Below are 20,683 nucleotides of genomic sequence, written 5' to 3'. Positions count from 1 at the left end.
AGCTATTGGACTTTCTGTGTGCTAAGCTGCGGCACAAGGTTACTTGCATTGGTGTTGGTATGTGGATTTGCTGCACGCCAAGGACCTCTTTTACCGCAGTGGGAAAAGGTGGTTTTTGCCCCCCCCCCCCCAAAAAAAAGGAAGTGGGCCTGCCCTCATCACAGGGATTGGTATGATTGGTATGAGGCCATTTCCGGGGAGAACCCTTACCGTTACCTATTTAGGTGATAGTACGTGCTCCCTCACTAAGTTGGTGGTAACTGGGCAGTACACAGCACTGCCCAGTTGCTGCCGGGTAAGCCCCGGCCGTACAAAAAAAAAAGTATATTGTCACGCTGGAAATGGCGCATGCTGAGGGTGAGAGCTACTACTGGGCTGGTGGTAGTCCCGATTTGGCACATAACACAGCGGTAGCTCTATCGTGACATTGTAAAAGGTTCCCTAAGTCTTTGGTAGCGCATACTTTGCAGGTGAGCATTCATATGGGTAGAATTTGGGCAGAATTCACACAGACATAGAATATTTGTTGTTCCTATATTTCCAGAACCAGGTGTGGGCTGTGTGGCTGGTCTAAGTGTTCTGCAGAAGCACTTGTGTACATATATACCTGGTTATGCTAGTAATTTCTTTAAAAAAAAAAAGAAAAAGGTAGCCAGCTACTTTCCTATTATATAAGAGGCTCCAAATAGGCACCATTTATAGGATTGTGCTCCATGCGGGAAGATGCAGCAGCAGCGGCTTGAGAAACAGCAGGAAGGAGAGATGGAGAGAGGGAAGCAGCTACAGAGACTTTGGTGACAGTAAGCGGGAGGGAGGGAAGCAGCAGCGGCTTGGTAACAGAGGGAGGTGGGGGAAGTCCCGAATCAGGACTCCCGATTGTTTTTTTTTTTCTGATTCAAATTGATTCTCCCAATATGAATTGATTCAAATCATGAATTGGACAGCATTAACGCGCATAAATGTATCCCCCAACCTGGCTCAATCTAGACTCTGCTCAAAATACAAGCTATTGATAATATATATATGCATTATTGAATAGTATCTAAGTGAGAAAATGGTAATTTATATGCAAATGTGAACACATCATATATATGATACAAATAAACTCATGTATGTATATAATTGCCACCTAATGAGAAAGCTCCTTATAGAATTACCTCCTAAATGTTCAAGGCCATACAAAACTATGTTCTGAAATATTTGCTTTTAGTTGAACTGAATCCAGAAGAAGAAGAAAATTGTACAGAATGAATTACTATAAATTGACAAAACACAATAATAATTCTTGAAAAGGTTAGAAATGGAGAGCTAAGCAAATTAGATGGCAGTGTGTTGAGAGATGTAGACAGCTTTGGGGCCATAAATACAGAAGAGAAGAAAAAAAATGTTCTCTTAAGTAAAGTCAGTACAACTGATGGGAAACAGTGACTCATAGTAGGGGGTATAGCCAGGCTAGTTAAAATGAATGTCTTAAATATTGGACAGAATTTTAAGACGTGCTGGGCTCTGACAGAAAGAATAGTAGCTCAGGAAATATGAAAATTCAGACAGAACAATTAACTAAGTGTATAGGAAGAAGAGTCAAAAAGAGAAGATGAAATCTATACTATAGGGAGTTGGGCCAAGATATCTGTTCTGATGTATAGGGGGAAAAAAAGCAGTTTTGGAAGAGTCAACATTTTTCTTTATTTGGTGAAATTAGTTAAGACAAAATTAGAAATGGGGGGGGGGGGGGGAGGAATCAAGAAGGAAGTAGGATGAAACCTACAAGTTTCAGAGAATATCTTACTGAGAAGACATAGCAAGAATCGTAAAAAGAAGTTGAAAAGTGCAAACTTGATATGACAAAATGGTGCATTTCCCCTTCCTCCATTTACAAACTCAGGCTTTACTGTTCAGGTGTGAAAAGACATGGTAAAGTGTGGTAGTAGGGCAATATCTCCAGATGCATTAGTTTTGTGCATACTGTGACAGTAGTGAACCTCACTCCTAATCCAAGGTATGTGGAATGTGATCTTGGGCTCTCAAATTGTAGTGTTAATGATTGCAGTAGTACTTGCATCTTGCAAAAGAGAGCTGCCTTCTGGAGTTCATAAAGGATTCAATTCTTTAAATGGTGCCCATATTTAGGCACTGATTAAAAAAAAAAATTGACACTAAGCACTGTTCAATAAACAGCGCTCGGTTGTACTCCATTTCTAGAATAGCACTTGGCACTGGGATCTACGCTCAGTTTTGAGTATGAGGGTTTACACCAAGTAAAACACGGCAGTGGCGTATCTACGTGGGGCCATGGGGGCCTGGGCCCCCATAGATTTGGCCCTGACCCCCCCCCCCCCACCGTCAACCCGCCGTTGCCTACCTTTGCTGGCGAGGGACCCCAACCCCTGCCAGCCAAGGTCCTCTTCCGGCGCAAGGCTTCGTTCAGTTTCTGAATCTGACGTCCTGCACGTTGTGCGTGCAGGACGTCAGACTCAGAAACAGAATGAAGCCTTGCGCCAAAAGAAGAGGACCTCGGCTTGCGGGGGGTTGGGGTCCCCCACCAGCAAAGGTAGTCTGCAGTGGGAGGGGGTCGAGAGGGTTGTCGGCAGGGGGAAGTCAAAGTTGGTGATGGTGGGGGGGGGGTGCTAAAATGTGCCCCCTCACCTCGTGCTCTGGACCCCCCTCCTGCCCGAAGTCTGGCTACACCCCTTAAACATGGTATAAATTCTTGCGCCTACATTAGGTGTGGATCTCCCTTCTATAAAACTGTGAGTAAATTCCAGGAAAGCCCCGATCCATTCGCACCCCTCCCATGACCGTGCCTCCTTTTCCAGATCCATGTGTAAAATTTACGCACAGATCCTGGCGTCTAATGATATGTATTCAAATTTTAATGACAATTAGCAATGATTGACTATTAGTGTCTAATTATTGGCGCTAATTATCTTAGTCAAATTGCATGTGCGCCCATATTTGCACATTTAATTTTGAGTACCATATATAGCATTAAGGTGAAAATGTAATTTGTATAAGCAACCTATCCTTGAAAATGCCTTTTAATCAAGCCTGTGGCACTCAAAACAGTGGGAAATATTTCGAAATATTTCTGTATCTTTCTGCCACATTTTCTCAGTCTTACTGTATTATTTGGTATTTGAGGATCTTCTCTCTTGTCGCGTTTCACAAAGTAATCTGTTAATGAAGCCATTATCAATGTATCATTTTATAAGTGTAAAATACAGGTCTCTTAATAAGACCATACATAGTAAATCATTTTGTAAAAAAGTGATTACCTTTTAGAAGTGTTGTTTACATACATCATATGAAGGAAACAGTGCTTGTTAAAAATGTTGGTAACAAAATAATTTAGGACCTAATCTGTTTAAGAGCATTAGTAGTTCAGTATCATATTTAAGTGACACAAAAGAAGCAGATACATAGTAACAATATAGTGGTTAGACAATCGTTATGCAACATTTTGCACATTGAATATAAAATGTTGTTATAAACAAAAAACCTAAGTTGAACCTAAAAAATATGGCTGGAAATTGGCATGCATAAAAAGACAGTAATAGCAAGATATTAAATCTGAATGTTTTGGTTAGGAGGATAAATGTAACTGACCTTGTAAACCTGAGTGGTGTGTGAAGACTTCAATGTACTCTGTCGGTATGAAAATCTGGTCTGTGTAAGTGCAAATAAGTGAACGAACAATCCTGCTTAGGTTTAAAACTGATATAAGGTGACTAATTATTAAGCTCAAAATATGTAATATGCAAAGCATACATGGGTATGTGATGAGGATCTATGCTGAAAATGATGAAACAAGTTTAACTTGGTGCATCTGAAACTGAACAGACTTAGTGAAACAGAAAAAGGCTAGAAGTGATATATCGTGTATAGTATAGTGTAAAAGTAACCGAGCAGACTCTATGGCTCAAGGCAAATAGCCTTTCTAATGAGTTTGTGGGGAAAGGAAAACATAGTTGTGATTCGGCATGAGTAATTATTAAGTATGGTAAGTGATACAAGGTGGTATAGTTGTTAAAAAGAGAGCATGTGATATTGAGAAGCTTAGCCGGTCTATGTGTGCACTTGGTTATGTGGAAAGATAGTGTAAAATAGTGCACCTGTGAAAAAAAAATGCCTTCCTTCCTCCTTTTATAATACATGGAATATATCTTGTTTGGGCTTCCAGGATCATATTTTTGAATAGCATCCATGCCTGATGTAAATTATTGACCTTTCCAGCTTCTCATCTAACTTTTTTTTAAACTATTCTCCTCATTTTATCATAGTCCCATTTTTGTAAGTTAAATGCTAATATATTGGATTTCCTAGGTATACTTTATCTAGAGATGATATTAAATCTGATCATGTTATGATCATTATCAAGTGGCCCTGGCAACATTACAACCTGCACTAGATCATGCACACCACTGAGGACTAGATCTAGAATTGTTCCCCCTGTTTTTGGTTTCTGAACCAGCTGCTCCATAAAGCAGTCCTTCATTTTATCAAGGAATTTTACCTCCCTAGCATGCCCTGATAAATTTACCTGGTCAATATTGTAGTAATTGAAGTCGCCCATTATTATTATGTTAACCTGTTTGTTAGCCTCCCTAATTTCTGATATTTCTAAATCTGTCTGTTCGTCTTTGTCTAACCTTCACTGATCTGGCCATCCAGCATATTCGACAGATGCCCCCCCCCCCTCGGTGATGTCACACAGCGTTTTTTCATTTTTCCAAACCCAGACCCTACATTTACTCACTGTTGTGAGTCGGGTCCCTGCTTTTACTTCCTGTATTTCTGCATTTTTTGAGGGGTTACCATTGTTCTCCATACTATCCGACTTTTCATTATCTGACAATGGGCTGCTCCCATTTAAGTCGGATAATTGAAACCTTATATTACATCTATCTTTTGATTTAGTGAAACATATTCTAAGTCTCCCATCTTAATTTTTAGACTTTGTGGCATTTGCATACAGACATTTTAAACAATGTTTGTTCCTATTTACAACTTGCTCAGCAGTTGACAGTAATAATTTGCAATCTTAAAAATCTGTCTACTCTATATTTAAAGACACCTGGTCTACTATAGTCTCTATTACAACCTTGCTATCAAGATGTCCTATTTTCCTTGTTTTGGTGATATCTTTTAAAGATACCTTGTTCCGAACCACGCGCTTTTGAGCAACTCTCGGCTTTCCCCCAGTTTCTAGTTTAAAAGCTGCTCTATACCTTTTTAAATATTGATGCCAAGAGCCTGGTTCCACCCTGGTTAAGTTGGAGCTCATCTTTTCAGAATAGTTTCCTCTTTCCCCAGAAAATGTTTCCCAGTCCTAATGTAAAAACCATCTCCCTGCACTATCCCCTCATCCACACATTGAAACTCCAGAGCTCTTCCTGACTTTTGATTCCTGCACCTGGAATGGGAAGCACTTCTGAAAATGCTACACTGGAGGTTCTGAATTTCAGCATTGTACCTACCAACAGCCTAAATTTGGTTTCTAGAATCTCCTGTCTAAACATTGGTATAAGATATTAGAAGAGAACAGCGAAGGGGAGAACTGTTGATAAAATCATGTGTGTTGGGGGAGGGGGTAATGATAGATTTGGGAATAAATACTACATAAGGAAGCAGAGTAGATAGGAAAAAAAGTGACATTCTGAGGTTTTATTAAGGCATGCTTTTTTCTGTTCAGCACCGTGATCTGGACAGCTCCTGGTGTCATTGACATTCACCTAATTTTTATGTGGGCATCAGTCTAATTTTGAAATAGGGTAAAATGTAGAAACTTGCAGAAGTCTGCTTTTTTAAAAAACTGAATATCATAGTAACCATCTAGAGGAATATATCAGTCCACACTGGACTTACAGATGGTTTAAGCAATAAAGAACTATCTGTTCGTTTTACTTTAGATTGATATTTTGCTTTTCAAACTGCTCAAGATTGCAACAGTTCAGTTGAAATGAGCAGCAAAAAGAGAGCAGTGGCATGTGAATTTTATGCTGGCCTTTTTTGGACCAGAGAGGACCAGCCGATAGTTATTTATTGAGGGCAGATTATGAGCAGAAGAGTAGGGAATGGTATGTGTTGAGAGAGAGCCAGGAAGACCTAACCAAAAAGCCCTGAAGGTAAGCATAAGACATTTAAACTGGATTATGTGTTCAGGTGGTGACTTTTAAGCAGAGGCAAGGAATGATCAAAATGTTGGGCATGGAACAGAAGACGTATAGTTGTATTTTGCAATAATTGGAGCTTTTGTAACTGAAAGTGGGGACAGCCAAAGTAGATGACATTACAGTAGTTGAGCCTTGTAATTAGTAGAGACAGCATGAGAGAATAAAAAGACTGAAAGTTGACATATTGATGAATAGATCATAGTTGACGCAAAATAAAGAAATTGGTTTTACAAACCGAAGAGATGATGTTCAAAGGAAAGTCAGAAGTGTAGAATGTGTATATAAATTCATCCTTACTGTAGCTTCTTATGCTAAAATAAAAATCTGCTGGGTACTGCACAAGTGACATGTTAGGAGTAGAATAGTAAGATCAATCAATCAATTAAATTGCCAGTTATCCCCTTTTTTCTTTCATGTGCCCAAAGTGGGAAAACAATGTGGTAGATTTTGATCTACAAGAAATTATTCTTACTGAAGTGAATGATGTAGTTTATATTAAATTAATTTTCCTGAAAATTATAAACCAAAAACCAAATAAGAAATGATTTAAAAGGAACTCCTTATTTTGAAGGATATTTTTTCTTATTGGGCATATATTTTAGTGTGTGTTTTGGAAATGTATAGTACTTTGTAGGTAATAATTCTGTTAGTAACAGTAATAGTGATTTTAGATCCTGAGTTTTCTATGTTTGGGATTTTAAAATATATACACGTAGGCAGATAAATCATGCATTCATATTTTCACTTGGTTTCAAGCAGGTGTAATATCTAAACCTTGAATGTAGTCATTGTGTTGCATTTATGCTAATATTTTAGTCTTTTAGGGTCCTTTGTGTTTTTGAGGAGTTCCAATTTTGCCTATTTAACCTAGATAATCTGTTAAAAGTGCCCTTTAAAAGCTTCATTAGCAAGTTAGTTTCTTTGTAGAGAATACAATTAGGAAAATAGGAGTTTGAATAGATTAAAGAAAGAAGACGGAATCTTGGAAAACAACCATTCAATCAAAACTAGTATAATGTAGGATTATTCATTTTAATGAGGCTTTTTAAATATCAATATGATTATGGAATTTTTTGCTGGAGGGATATAGTCAAGGTGATTTACAGAGATGGGATTGTTACTTTTTAAAAGTACTTAAGTAAAGAGTAAAAGTACTGGCTTCAAAAATAGTGAAGTAAATGTAGAAAGTCTTATCTAAAAAAATACGTAAAAGTAATTAAGTGCAGCTCTTAAAAAACACTTTTTTACTACAAAGTAAAAAGTATTCATAAAAAGTTGGACTACAGAATCTATATGTTTACATTCTGACTTCCAGGGGGTCTCACAAGGTCCTTCCTAGAAAAAAAAAACACACACACACACAGCACCCTAAACATTGCAGTGGACAGAAGAACATTAATACACCTACACCTACTGGAAAATAAAACAAGCTGGATTAGTACAGATCAGTCCTACACAGACACTTGAAGCTAACAGAATATCCAGCCTTTCTCACACATGAGCATAGGTAGCCCTTAAAGAAGTATAGAATAAGCAACCACAAACTAAAAATATGTAGATAAAATTTCAACTGAACCCCCAAGAAGCCATACTCCCCACCCATCCAGTCTTACCTAATTTCTTTTTTCTCTCTCTCTCCCCCATCCATCACAGCCCTCCCTCCCTCTGTCCTGTGCACCTCCGCTGGGCCCATGCTAATAAACTACTATGAGAGACACACAGGACCTGACTCTCTCTGCAGTGGCACTAGTGATTTCTGTGCCAGGCATGGAAACAGAAGTTTATCTTGGAAGAGGCAGGCCTGGCATAGGAAGCACTAGTGGCAATACAGAGAGCCGGGTCCCGCAAGTCTCCCTTGGTAGTTTATTAACGCAGTCCCGGCAGAGGTGCAATGGGAGGGAGGGAGCAAGACTGTTCTTGAAGGTCCATGGTGGATAAGAGGGGAGAAGTATCAGGCCCCGCATGCAGTGAAGGTGTGGTCCAGACTGGGGAGGCAGCTGAGCTTGATGACAAAATAATTTTATTTATTTATTTAGAACATTTATATCCCACAGATTCCCACCATGGTGGGCACTATGTGGCTAACATTTATGAAAAGAACCGTTATACATATTCAAGGTCGGGGCAGAGAATAAGTAACATCGTGGGAGGGGAGCAAACAACAGAAGACACAAACGAGGGCTGGTAGGAAGTTAAATAACAGAAGAGTATGCTCGACCACATAGATAAGTCTTGAGGGACTTTCTTGAACAGATTGTGGTCGGTAGTCTCCTTTAAAGTAGTTGGTAGAGCATTCCAGTAACGAGGACTTGCAAAGCAAAAGGAGGAGCTGAAGAGTAATTTGTATCTCAGATTCCTGCAGTTAGAGTAGTGGAGAGTAAGATAGGTTCGAGAAGGCTTTATTGAATTCTTGGAAGGAAGGTCAATCAGGCTGAACGTATAAGCTGGAGCTTCCCCGTATACAATCTTGTGGGTTAGAGCACAGATTTTGAATTCGATACGCTCTTTTATCGGGAGCCAGTGAAGTTTCTCTCTAAGGGGTTTAGCTGCTTCAAACCTTGATTGTCCGAATATTAATCTCGCAGCCGTATTTTGCGCCGTCTGAAGTTTCTTTAGGTTGAGTTCTTTGCACCCGGTATAAATCCCATTACAGTAATCGAAATGGCTCAATACTAGAGAGTGGATTGGAGTCCGGAAAAGGTCACATGGTAGAAATTGCTTGATGCGCTTAAGTGACCGCATGGAGAGGAACATTCTTTTCATAATAGTTACTTGGAGGTCAAGAGACAAGTGGGAATCCAGAATGACACCAAGCAACCTCAAGCTATCTGCGATAGTGAGGGTGTAATCCAGCACAGCAATCGAGCTTGGGATAGATTTATTGTACTGGGAGCACAGAATGAGGCATTGGGTTTTTTCTTTGTTAAGCATGAACTTAAATGTGTTTGCCCAATTGGACATTATGACAAAACTGTTTTGAATTGCATCTGAGATTTCGGCTAAGGAAGATCTGAAGGGAATGTAGCTAGTTACATCATCTGCATAGATGTAAGGGTTCAGGCCATGGTTGGATAACGCCGTTGCAAGTGGAGTCATCATAATGTTAAATAGGGTTGGTGATAGGGGGAAAGCCCTGAGGAACTCCACATTGAGATCTCCAAGGTGGCGAAATAGAGGAATGGACTTTAACCTGATAGCCAATCAACTGCTGTTCGGGGCAGGAGTAGAGGGTGAGGACTAGGATTTCCAGGTGATGTTAGACCCTGGCTTGCATCTGATTGGGTCCGATCTTCCAGTCCCAGCTCAGCTGTTTTGGGGACTGGAAGTTTGGGCACAATCAGCTGCAAGCCTTATTTGACACCGCTTGGAAAGCCTATAGAGGGGGAGAAGCAGAGGAATGGAAAATACTTTTTTTTTAAACTACTTTCCAAACTTTGTTACTTAGTACAAAAAGTACAGCTTAAATGTTACTTTTTTTTTTTGCAAAACCTTTTTTTCTTGTAGTTCATTACAAGTAAAAGTACTGCCAATTGTACTTAAGTACTGTAAACAAAGTATATGTACTTTACCACCCACCTCTGATGATTTAGTATGGTGGATTTCGCAATATTTGTCAAGTCGCTAGTGGTAAAACTCATTTAAAAAAAAAATCATTAGCCCAGTACACTTGGGATAGCCATGCTTGGATTTGAGCTACAGACTTGGTTGATTGAGCATGGAGTCCCATTGGTCTGAATCCCTGACACACTGCTGTAACAAATAACTGTTGAGCGAAGAGTGAGAGAACGAACGAACGGCGATTATAGCAACTCCTGACTGTGGACAGGTTTTTATTAGTTGCTTAAAAAAACACCATGAAGCTTTTATTGGACCTGGCCACCTAAATGATCTGATATTGAACGAGTTGAAGGAGCATCTTCTCCACAACTTTGGGACTTGTCAGCTCAGCAAATGTGCAGAGTAGAAGTGATTATTATATAGGATGTAATTATTTACATTGTGGTACAGTGCAATAAGGCAATGGTTTTAAATTTGTATATGTATGTTTTTAGATAGTGATGATTGATTTAATAAAGAAGTTTATTATGTTTGTTATAGTGGATGATGGTAGATAGACGTGTACAGTCCATTTAGTCTGCCTAACAAGATAAAATCATTGTATGTGATACTTTATATGTATACGCCATTTTCATGGCACAGACCGTAAAAGTCTGCCCAGCACTGGCTTTGCTTTCCAGTTACCAGCATTGCCACTCAATCTCCGCTAAGCTTCTGTGGATCCATTCCTTCTAAACAGGATCCTTTGTGTTTATCCTACACGTTTTTTAATTCCATTACCGTTTTCATCTCCACCACTTCCTGTAGGAGGGCATTCCAAGTATCTACCACCCTCTCTGAGTCTGCATGCCTTCAACCTCAATTCATGTCCTGTAGTTCTACTGCCTTCCTGTCTCCTGAAAACGTTTGTTTACGGATTAATACCTTTCAAATATTTGAACATCTGTATTGTATCACCCCTGTTTCTCCTTTCCTCCAGGGTATACATGTTCAGGTCAGTAAGTCTCTCCTCATAAGTCTTGCAACGCAAATCCCATACCATTTTTGTAGTTTTTCTTTGCACCACTTCAAGTCGTTTTACATTCTTAGCAAGATACAGCCTTCAAAACTGACCACAATAAATTGTATTTATTGAAAAAAAATAATGAGAAATTAATCTTTCTCTGATCTTAAGAGTATTTGTAACCCCGACTGGCTGCTGTAGAGACAGGATGCTAGGTTTTAATGGACTTTGGTACGACTTAAAAACATAAAACCAGGCATGCTATGTTCTAGTATAACTAATTATTTAGTCAATTAGCCAGGAAAATAAAGCAGGAAAAAAAGGTATTTTACGGAATTATTAAAGTAACTACTTATAACAAGGAAAAACAGAAATGCATACATTCAGATAAAAAAGGGAACAAGGTTTATATCAATGCATGAATGACATCGCAACTGAAAAGGAGCTTTTCTCAAAATTTTCATAGGACTGCTAGGGAGATCTCTGTATCACCCAGTATAAATAGATGATTGATTTTCCCTCTCTGTAGATTTTCCTGGTGCCTCTTTTCTAACTTTTAGGCCCTGAGGTTATATTGCTTTAATATTTCTATATAATGCCACTTTATCTTCCTTTTCCTACCTTGTCATCTTTGAATACATTATAACACTGTATAACTACATGCTAGTCATATTTCATTGTGGGCTCATGTGTTATCCGTGTGGTAACCGTCCAGCATGTGCCAACTGCCGATTTACTGCCATGAACGCCCCTGCAGTAGAAAATAGAAAATTGTTTTCTACTACAGGTTTTTGGCACGCACCAAACTCTGAATTACTGCCAGGTGCACACGCTAGCGGGGCAGTAATGCCGATTTGACGCACACTGCATACGCGTAGGTACTTATGCACCTATTGTAAAAGGTTATTCAGAAAGCGTCCGTTAAGATATTGAAAGTATTTTTTTAATCACCATTATTATATGCAGGTTTTATATTAGGAAACAATGAGGGACTGGATTGCTTTGGAGCAGTAGATCCAATCTTTCCTTCCATGTGCAGCAGAATTAAAAAAAAAAAAAACACCTTTTTATTGCATTGTTCAGTAGCTGTTACTTTTGTCAGCAGACAGCTATGATCATTTTATATGATTTTAGACTTTCTGTATTGGTCAATGCCACCAGAATAATAGATATCTAATTGTTTTACTTCCTGAGTCCGACTTGTGCTTTGGTATTATTTCTTGCAGCATATTCTTGGAATTTAGATTTACTGGAACTTTGTTCCCATGTCATTTGTCATTGTAATCGCTATTTGTTAAAGCATCTGAAAAATGTAGTATGTAAGAAATATGATTCAAGGGTAAAGATCTCTCTGTGCTTTGCTTTGTAGTTTGAGACCATGTGATTTCCCTACCCCTTTCACCGCTTAAAGGTTTCCTGAGCTTTAGAATTACATTCAGGAAGTGCCCTTGCACTCAGGTGACCTCCTGTCATTCTGCTATTCTAAGAGCAGCTTTTGTTAGATTTCATAAGGAGCCAGGTAGTGTTATGCCCAGGAAATGGTATACTAGTTGACTTTAGACATTTATAGGAAAATAATCTCAAACATATTAATATTCCTGGCGCATTAACCTAGCCAGCTCTATACAAACATTAGCTGGTGGCATGCCAAATTGAGCCCTCTTCTCCAATTGTACTCCACACCCAAGGTTTTGTCACCTGCCAAGCTCAAGTAGTGCTTATCTAAACAATAGAGAGAACAATGCTCCAGTGTTGCCAAATCAAGAACTCTCTCTGAAAAGACATGCAGCTCAATGTCTCTAGATTAAACAGTCTACAGTAGCAATCCTGATTGCATTTAAACATTTGTGCTGAAAGGATAACAGTTTGGGTCTCCCTTTTTATACCCAGACAAGCAGGCGACATCCTGACTCACACAAAAGGTCTTTGTGCTTCAAGAGTTCTGTATGTGCTGTATAAACTTAGCCCACACTTTAGGTGTGTAGAATGGTGTTGGAAAACAAAAAAAGGGGGCAATTTAAGGCTGTTATGTTTGTGTTCATATATGCCTCCCATAAGTGAGGTACTGGGGTAAGGATCTAGAGCAGGCCTTCTCTGTGCAGTTCTTGGATATCCACAATGAATATTCATGAGAGAGATTGGCAATTTGTGTCATCCTTGGTATGCAAATCTATCTCATGCATATTAATGGCAGATATCTTGAAAACCCAATGGGGCTTGGTGTGCCCTGAGGACTGGGCTGAGAAACCCAGATTTAAAGTGACCACTAGTCCCATGCAGCCGTGATTCATTCAACAGAGGTTGGGAAGTTATTACAGAGCTTGGTTAACCACAGAAGTCTGTAAACTGGGGAACACAGTGATTGCGACAGTTGCTTTTTAAAAATTTCTCTTCTCCCCTCCCCCCCCCCCCCCCCCCTCCAAAAAAGGACTTGTGTCTAGAGTGGCAAAAATATAAGGGCACCATGGAAGGTTCCTTTTCTCCAGTGGATTGAAAAACTGATACCCTCAGCATTTTTTGATGTATGCACTGGAATTTGTCTTCAGTGCTTTTTATAAACTGGAAAGGACAATGATGACCATTTTCTCTCTCAGCCCAGTCTCGTGATTTGGCTTCTAAGCTTAAGACAGCTGTTGCCATCTCTGATTTCTGATACAGGGCTGAAAACATGCTAATGCCATGCCTGATATAGGTTCCAAAGGTTAATTTATTCCCAAAATCTTATTTCCATCCTCTTGCCGTAAAGGAATACTTTTTCTCCTGAGCCTTTTTGAATTCTACCACCATTTTTGTCTTCACTGCCTCCTCCAAGAAGACATTCCATATGCTTACTATTTCTTTCATGAAAAACTGTTTATGCTGCCCCATATCTGTTTCCTTGTAGTTTCATAGAATGTCCCCCAGTTGTATATCTTCCTTTGCTTTGGAAAGGTTGTATTACTTATGCATTAATACTATTCAAGTATTTTAATATTTGCATCATTTCCCCTGTTTCTAAGGGTGTATATATTCAGGTCCTCAAATTCTATTTCATATGTTTTTGGGCGCACATCTGGTACTGCTCCAGTTGCTTTTCTCTGGACCTTCCTTAGAATATTTATGCTGTCCAAACTTAGTATGTTTTAAGTGAGTCCTCACCAGTGGCCTGTATAGAAGCATTATTGCCTCCCTTTTTTTAATACTAATTGAAGTCTAGCACCCATGTAGCTTTATCCATTTTCTTATCACTCTTTTAAGCTACCTGGATTACCAGACATCAAGCTGCCTCAGTTTACAGTCAAGCTGTAGAATTGGTTGCTGGGGCATTTGGTAGGCAGTAAACATTAAATGGACTTAAAAAAAGGTATATACAGTATCCAGAAAGGAAGTCCATAAATCATCATTAGTCATTTAGGCTTGGGAAAGCTGTTATTCATCTGTAGATATGAACCATGGGGAATGGATCTGCCCCTTTGGATCCTGCTTGGGTACTTATGACCTGGATGGGACATGATTGCAGATGGTGCAGGGCTTGATGGACCTGCGATTTGACAGAGTATGACCCATTGTTCTTGTGTTCTTATTCTTGAATCTCTCTCTTTCTCTTTTGTAGTTTTCATTCCTGGGCTAGTGCTTACACTGGTGCTAGAGGCTATTAGCGCTGGACTATCGCTGGTGTTAATGAACTCAGAATTCTCAAAGGGCTCTAGCATAGGAGACAATGTGCACACCAAAGATTAGTGCAACTAGCTTGCAAATATAGACAAGTGGATATTGATGAAGTCATTTCCTGTTCCCTCCCAATGCTTAGAAAACAGCGCACAAAACAAAGCCACCCTTACCGCTGAAAAACTAATGCCAGCTCGGAGCACGCATTGGGGTGTTTGAAGAGAGGTTTTACCATAATTTTTTCTTTAAAAGCTCTTGATTTTTATTTAATTGGAAAGCCTGTAAGCGCTGGTAGTGAAAGACGAATGTATGCGAGTCAGAGCAACCCCGAAAGTGAAAGCACACATTGCTTCCTGTTTTCTGCACTTAAATATAAGCTTTTAAGGTGACATTTTCTTTTGAAAAGCTTATATTTAAAGGCTGATGTGCGCTTTGCTTCCAGGTTTGCCTGGTGCATGTGTACAAGAGCTATGTTTATTGCACAACTCTTGTGCGCATGCACCAGTCATGTTCCCCCCCTTGCTTTCAGTCGAATAGCGTTTGTATCATTTGCATTTTTTAAGGTTGAGCATTGGAGAGCACTGCTCCCAGGTGTTGATTGGGCTCTGTTCCAGGTAGCACCAAGTTCTGAGCATTGGCCCATCAGAATATTGTATTGTTTGTCATTATGGAGTACAAATAATGGCCAGCACTCTACAGTATGGTGAAAGAGAAATAAATTTAATTCTCTATGAATCTTGACTCTTCTCTTCAAGTTTAAAGTGTATTTAACATTTGATATACCATCCATTATTGCATCTGAGAGGTTTACACACAAAATTATAACTAGAACATAGATGAAATTAAAATAAATAGAGAATTTGCTTTTTTTTTTTTTTAGATAGAACAGATAACAATTCACAGTATTGATATGTGGTCAAATATTGAGTTGGTTAGAAGCCTCAGTTTAATATAAAAATGAAGTATATTGGGAACAAAAACACCATAGAACTTTAGTAGTATGTGGAGTTATTGCTATACTTAAGGCAGGATTTCCTATATTTATATCACATTTGTATACTGCAATACTAATTAAAACCAACAGTGTTGGCTTAATACATAGAAGGTTTGAGCCTTGTTGAGGGTTTTAACACTACATGACTGGTGGATTAATCAGCTGAAGACCAAAACAAACAAGGGATGGAAAGGAATGAACCTTTTTATTTAAGCCATTTTGTTGTTGCAGATTGGTATAATCCTGAAAGCCTGGTATCTGAAGATTGCTTCTGATCTTCTAGCTTTAATTGTGCTCACGCGGGATTTTTATTTTATATTTTTTAGAGGGTATGAGGACTGGGAGTCAATGAGACTTATGAAGAACTTGATATGTGACTCTACTAGGTGCCTTTTCCACAGTTATTGAAAAAACAGTTTGAGGCATTAATAAAGTTAAAACCCTTAAGCAGAAAGACCAGCAGGTATTTAAAACTGTCACTGTGTATTATGTTCAACCATTCTTTCATTGACAACTTTTCTTTTGTGACAGCTGTTTTCTATTCTTTTTTTTCCCCTAGCTATTCTGAACTTAGACAACACTGTGGTTGACTTGGAGACTATTCAAGCCCTCTATGAAAATGTGAGTAATTGATGAAAGGTTATTTGCATATCCACAACCCTGACATTTGTGCATTTTTGTTCACTACCATATGCTTACTTACAGAAATATCCTATATAATAATTTGCACCTCCAGTGTTCCATGTCTGGCTGCCTGGGTTCGTAACATCTGACGTTAGCCAGCCTCCAGTGTTCCATTCCCCCTCACTGTCCCGCCCTCGCGTCAAAACATAATGATGTCAGAGGGCAGAACAGTGAGAGGGAAGGGAACGCTGGAGGCGAGCTGATGTCAGGAGGGATGTTACAAACGGAACGGAAGCCAGTGCCAGCCAGCCAGCCGGAGAACGTTCAGGTACAAATCGAAGGGAGGAGAGAATCGCGGGACATCGAGGGGAGGGAGGGAGGAAGGGCAGGGCAGAGGAGAATTGATGGACATGTCTTGGCATGCCCCCCTGACATGCCAAGACACCAACCAGGCACCCTAGGGGGCACTGCAGTGGACTTCAGAAATTGCTCCTAGGTGCATAGTTCCCTTACCTTGTGTGCTGAGCCCCCCCCCCAAAAAAAAAAACCCACTCCCCACAACTGTACACCACTACCATACCCTTATGGGTGAAGGGGGCACCTAAATGTGGGTACAGTGGGTTTGTGGTGGGTTTTGAAGGGCTCACATTTACCACCACAATTGTAATAGGTAGGCGGGAATGGACATGGGTCCGGCTGCACCCACTAAAACTGCTCCAGGGACCTGCATACTGCTGTCATGGAGCTGGGTATGATATTTGAGGCTGGCATAGAGGCTGGAAAAAATATAAAAAAAAAAATTTTGAGGGTGAGAGGAGGTTAGTGACCACTGGGGGAGTAAGGCGAGGTCATTCCCAATTCATCTGGTCATTTAGGGCACATTTTTGTGGCTTGGTCGTAAGAAAAAGGACCAGGTAAAGTCATCCAAGTGTTCGTCAGGGACACCCTTCTTTTTTTCCATTATCGGTCGAGGACGCCCATGTGTTAGGCACGGCCCAGTCCCACCCTCGCTATGCCTCCGACTCGCCCCCGTGAACTTTGGTCATCCCCACGATGGGAAGCAGTTGAGGATGCACAAAAGCGGCTTTTGATTATGCCGATTTGGGCAACCCTGTGAGAAGGACACCCATCTTGCAATTTGTGTTGAAAGATGGGCGCCCTTCTCTTTCGAAAATAAGCCTGCTGGTAAACTCCCCACAGAGAATCCAGACTGCCATTGTCCAAGGCTTACCTCAAAACTTCTAGGCCTCACTGATCATACAGGAGTCATTTCCGCTAACTACAAGTCCATATTTCAAAAACCCCAAGACTCAGTCTTACCTTTCACTAAAGTGCTCATTGTAGTTCAGCTAGGTCCAACCACCATAAGTTTTATAAGCTCTCAAAATTAAATCCGCATTGCACAACAGACCTCAAGATAAATGAGATTTTGCCACACTTATCATACTAGCATAAATATGGAAAGCTATTGTACAATTAAATATTGTTTTAGTTACTTTACTCTTTTGGTTTTTACTGTCTTCTTTTCTGTCATCTGCTTTTTTACGATCACTTGCATGTGCATCATGTTCCAAAAGGAAAAACAAATCCACATATTTGCCTTGCAAAAGTTTTTGTCACCTTTTGTGACACTTGACAATCCAAAGGAGCTATAGCACAAAGCGTAATACCCTGATAAGATACTGTACCTCCTTCCAAATTATTAACTGCAGCAGGCACTGACATCCCAACATTATTCACTCCTCCAACTCGTCCATTTCAGACGCGGTGGACGAGGAGGACTGAGATGAATGCTCACTCAGATTCCCAGACCTGCAATGTATCCATCCCTTTACTTCTATGCATCTGCTTCTCTCTATCAAATCTCAACCGTGTGCAAATTTCTCAAAAATGTCTTATCCTTTAATTTTTTAATTAACTTCCCATTCTCACTCCTACCCCCCTTCAAGCCCTTCCAGCACTTAAATTACCAGGCACCCACACCCTCTCTGATTCAATCACATCATCATCATACTTACCATCTTCAAATCTTCCAGTGCTTTGAGTGCTTGTGCACGGCTCTTCCGTAGGCTGTAACCCATCATGAAACTGCGCTCCGCTCCTTCGAATACAAGCACTTGTGAAGAGTCATCTGCCACTGGGACAGATTTTTTTCACCCTCTGCCAAGATTCCTATCCCTCTTATTTCCCAAAACCCTATTACTAGCAGAAAGTTCTCTTTCTGCCAGATAACAGGCTGGTTTTCTAGTTACTCACATACTTGTGCTCTTCGCCCAGTCCCTACTGATGTCCCTGATTTATTTTGCCTCTTTGAAGCCATGTAAATAAAATAAAGGTAGCACCAGATAAATTTCCATGATGAAAAAAACAATATCGGTATAAAAGAATCTCCCATATCCTTCCCCAATCAGAAATCATAAAACTAAATAATTCTGCCTTCTCACCTAAGAAACCAATATCAAATAACTCACCAAAAATAGCCCTCTATAAATTCACAGCCTTCTACTCACAAAGAGCAAAATACCACAGATTCTGTTCAGCAAATGACACCACGGGCTGCTGTACCTTGGATTACCTTACTCTGCATCTTGATTTGTTTACCTGTTTGCCTTCCCTCTGCTGGTACAGCCATCTGATTCAACTTCCTGTTTCCACCGGGGTGGGGCGGGACCAGCAGAGGGAAATAGGAAGTAGAATCTGACCAGATGTGTCCTGTTCACTGGCAGCACTAGCTGCTCTGACATCTATGGTAAGTTTAAAGGACAATCGGGGGGGGGGGGGGGGCAGAGTGAGTGAGAGATGCCGGGGAAGGGTGATAGCAAGGAACCAAAGGACCAGTGTAGGAGGGGAAAAGTAGTTCAACACGTAGGCTAGAGAAGGGTCCAAATGCATGTGATTTGGCATGTTTGTGTCTCTAAACTTAAAAAGACTGAGGTAATGTTTATATCCCAAGATCCTCTTTATATCCCACTAACTATACTAGAAGTGAGGATGTGAATATGATAAATGCCAGATAACCTTCAGGCTTAGTTATTTTGGATTGGAGGTTGACATAGCCCTCACATACTTAGTAGGGTGCATTCCATAGGATGAAGATTGCTCAATATTTGTAGCATCTCCTAGAAGTTGAATTCCATACTGTTGCAGGTCCTAGTACAACTGTACCTGGGCTATTGTGATATCTAGCAGGGTTTGCTTGCAGCTGCTTTAAAGGCTTTACAGATGGTGTAGAACATGGCAAGATTGTTATTAAAGCAATTGAGGTTTGCTCGTGTGACCCCAATGATGATACAGCTCCACTGGTTCCTAATGAAATGCAGGATGAAATATAAGGATTTGTATATATTATTTAACTTTTTATATAATCTGTTCTGGCTGTCTTTCTCCTTTTCACAACTGCACACATCTGTCCAATTTGTGGATGCTTGTGAAACACATACTTCATTCCGCCATGAAGTATAGGCAGAAATCAGTTTGTTTATGTTACATCTGTCTCAATTTTTGCACCAAGATATTGGAATAATCTACCAAATGAGTTGTACAAAGTGACAAGTGTTTACACTGTTTGGGAGGGCTTAAAGACTTATTTGTTTAGACAGGTGTTTAAGTCACCATCTGGATGCGTTACACGTGAGATTGGATTCTGTTGTGCACTGTATTGCATTATGTGCTCTTCTGCCTCTGTTGTAACTTTGTCAACCTTGTTCATCATATATTTAATTCTGCATGTCTAAATGTACTTTGCCTTGAGCCATGGCAACCAGGCAGGTTATAAATTCAATAAGTAAATAGAGGGAAGACTAAGTAGTTGAAAAAGGGAGGAGATAATAGGGACCGTTAATGATATCTTTTGCAGGATATGTGAGCCTTTTAAATAGAATTGGGACTAAATGTACTTATCCAGGCAAGCAGATGACATGCCCATAAATGAATAGTATGCCTTTAAAATCTGCAAAGAAAAAAATATATAAATATTGTATGCGTAACATTTTTCATAACAAATATAAGAAGAATTTAAAGGTAAGCCTATCTGAGGTGAGCAATTACCATCCTATGCCTCCATCCGCCTGTTTATAAAGGTGATGGAGGGATTTTTCACAGAGGAATTGGAGACATATCTAGCTCAACATGATCTCTACCCCACACAATCAGGATTGAGAAAGAATCATAGTATGGAAACTGTAGTAGGCTCTTTGGTGGCATATGGGATACAATTATTGTGTAAAGGTCAGTCTGCAATAGTTATACAGTTTGATCTCTCCAGCACATTTGATCTGGTTGATTTGGATTTAATGACGGAAACCTTTCATCAGTTTGGAATTCATGGTCAGTATTTGGTTGGTTCTAGGGCTTTTTTGCTAACCATGTTTATGTGGTTAAAGATGGAATCTTCTCTGAGAGGTGGATGGCGATCTGTGGAGTTCCACAGGGCTCCCCCTCTCGCTTTTATTTTTTAATCTGTGCTGATACTGCTGTCATCGTACCTTTGATCCAGCCTTGGACAGAAGCCTTGGAACACATTTGAGAGTGTATCAGAACAAGTACTGGATTCTGGATCATCGCCTTACAATTAATGGAGAGAAAACTAAGTTCCTATGAATACGACCTAATAATGACTCAAGGCATGTCCAGGAACTTGATGATTACACCTTCTCATTGGATCTACATTCACAAATCTTAGGA

At 39.9% G+C, this 20,683-nt stretch overlaps 1 protein-coding gene across 1 annotated transcript in view; it reads left to right on the top strand.

The window, feature by feature from the left end:
• FMN2 (formin 2) overlaps positions 1 to 20,683 on the top strand; it is a 434,815-nt gene that overhangs the window by 222,434 nt on the left and 191,698 nt on the right. The window contains exon 9 of the mRNA XM_030196386.1: positions 15,936 to 15,997. Within this exon, the coding sequence (XP_030052246.1) occupies positions 15,936 to 15,997 (62 nt within the window). The remainder of the gene's footprint in view (positions 1 to 15,935; positions 15,998 to 20,683) is intronic.

Source organism: Microcaecilia unicolor, chromosome 3 (genome assembly GCF_901765095.1).
Source record: "Microcaecilia unicolor chromosome 3, aMicUni1.1, whole genome shotgun sequence".
Lineage (NCBI taxonomy): Eukaryota > Metazoa > Chordata > Amphibia > Gymnophiona > Siphonopidae > Microcaecilia > Microcaecilia unicolor.
Note: the sequence above shows the minus strand (reverse complement) of the source record. Positions and strands in the feature narration are given on the sequence as shown.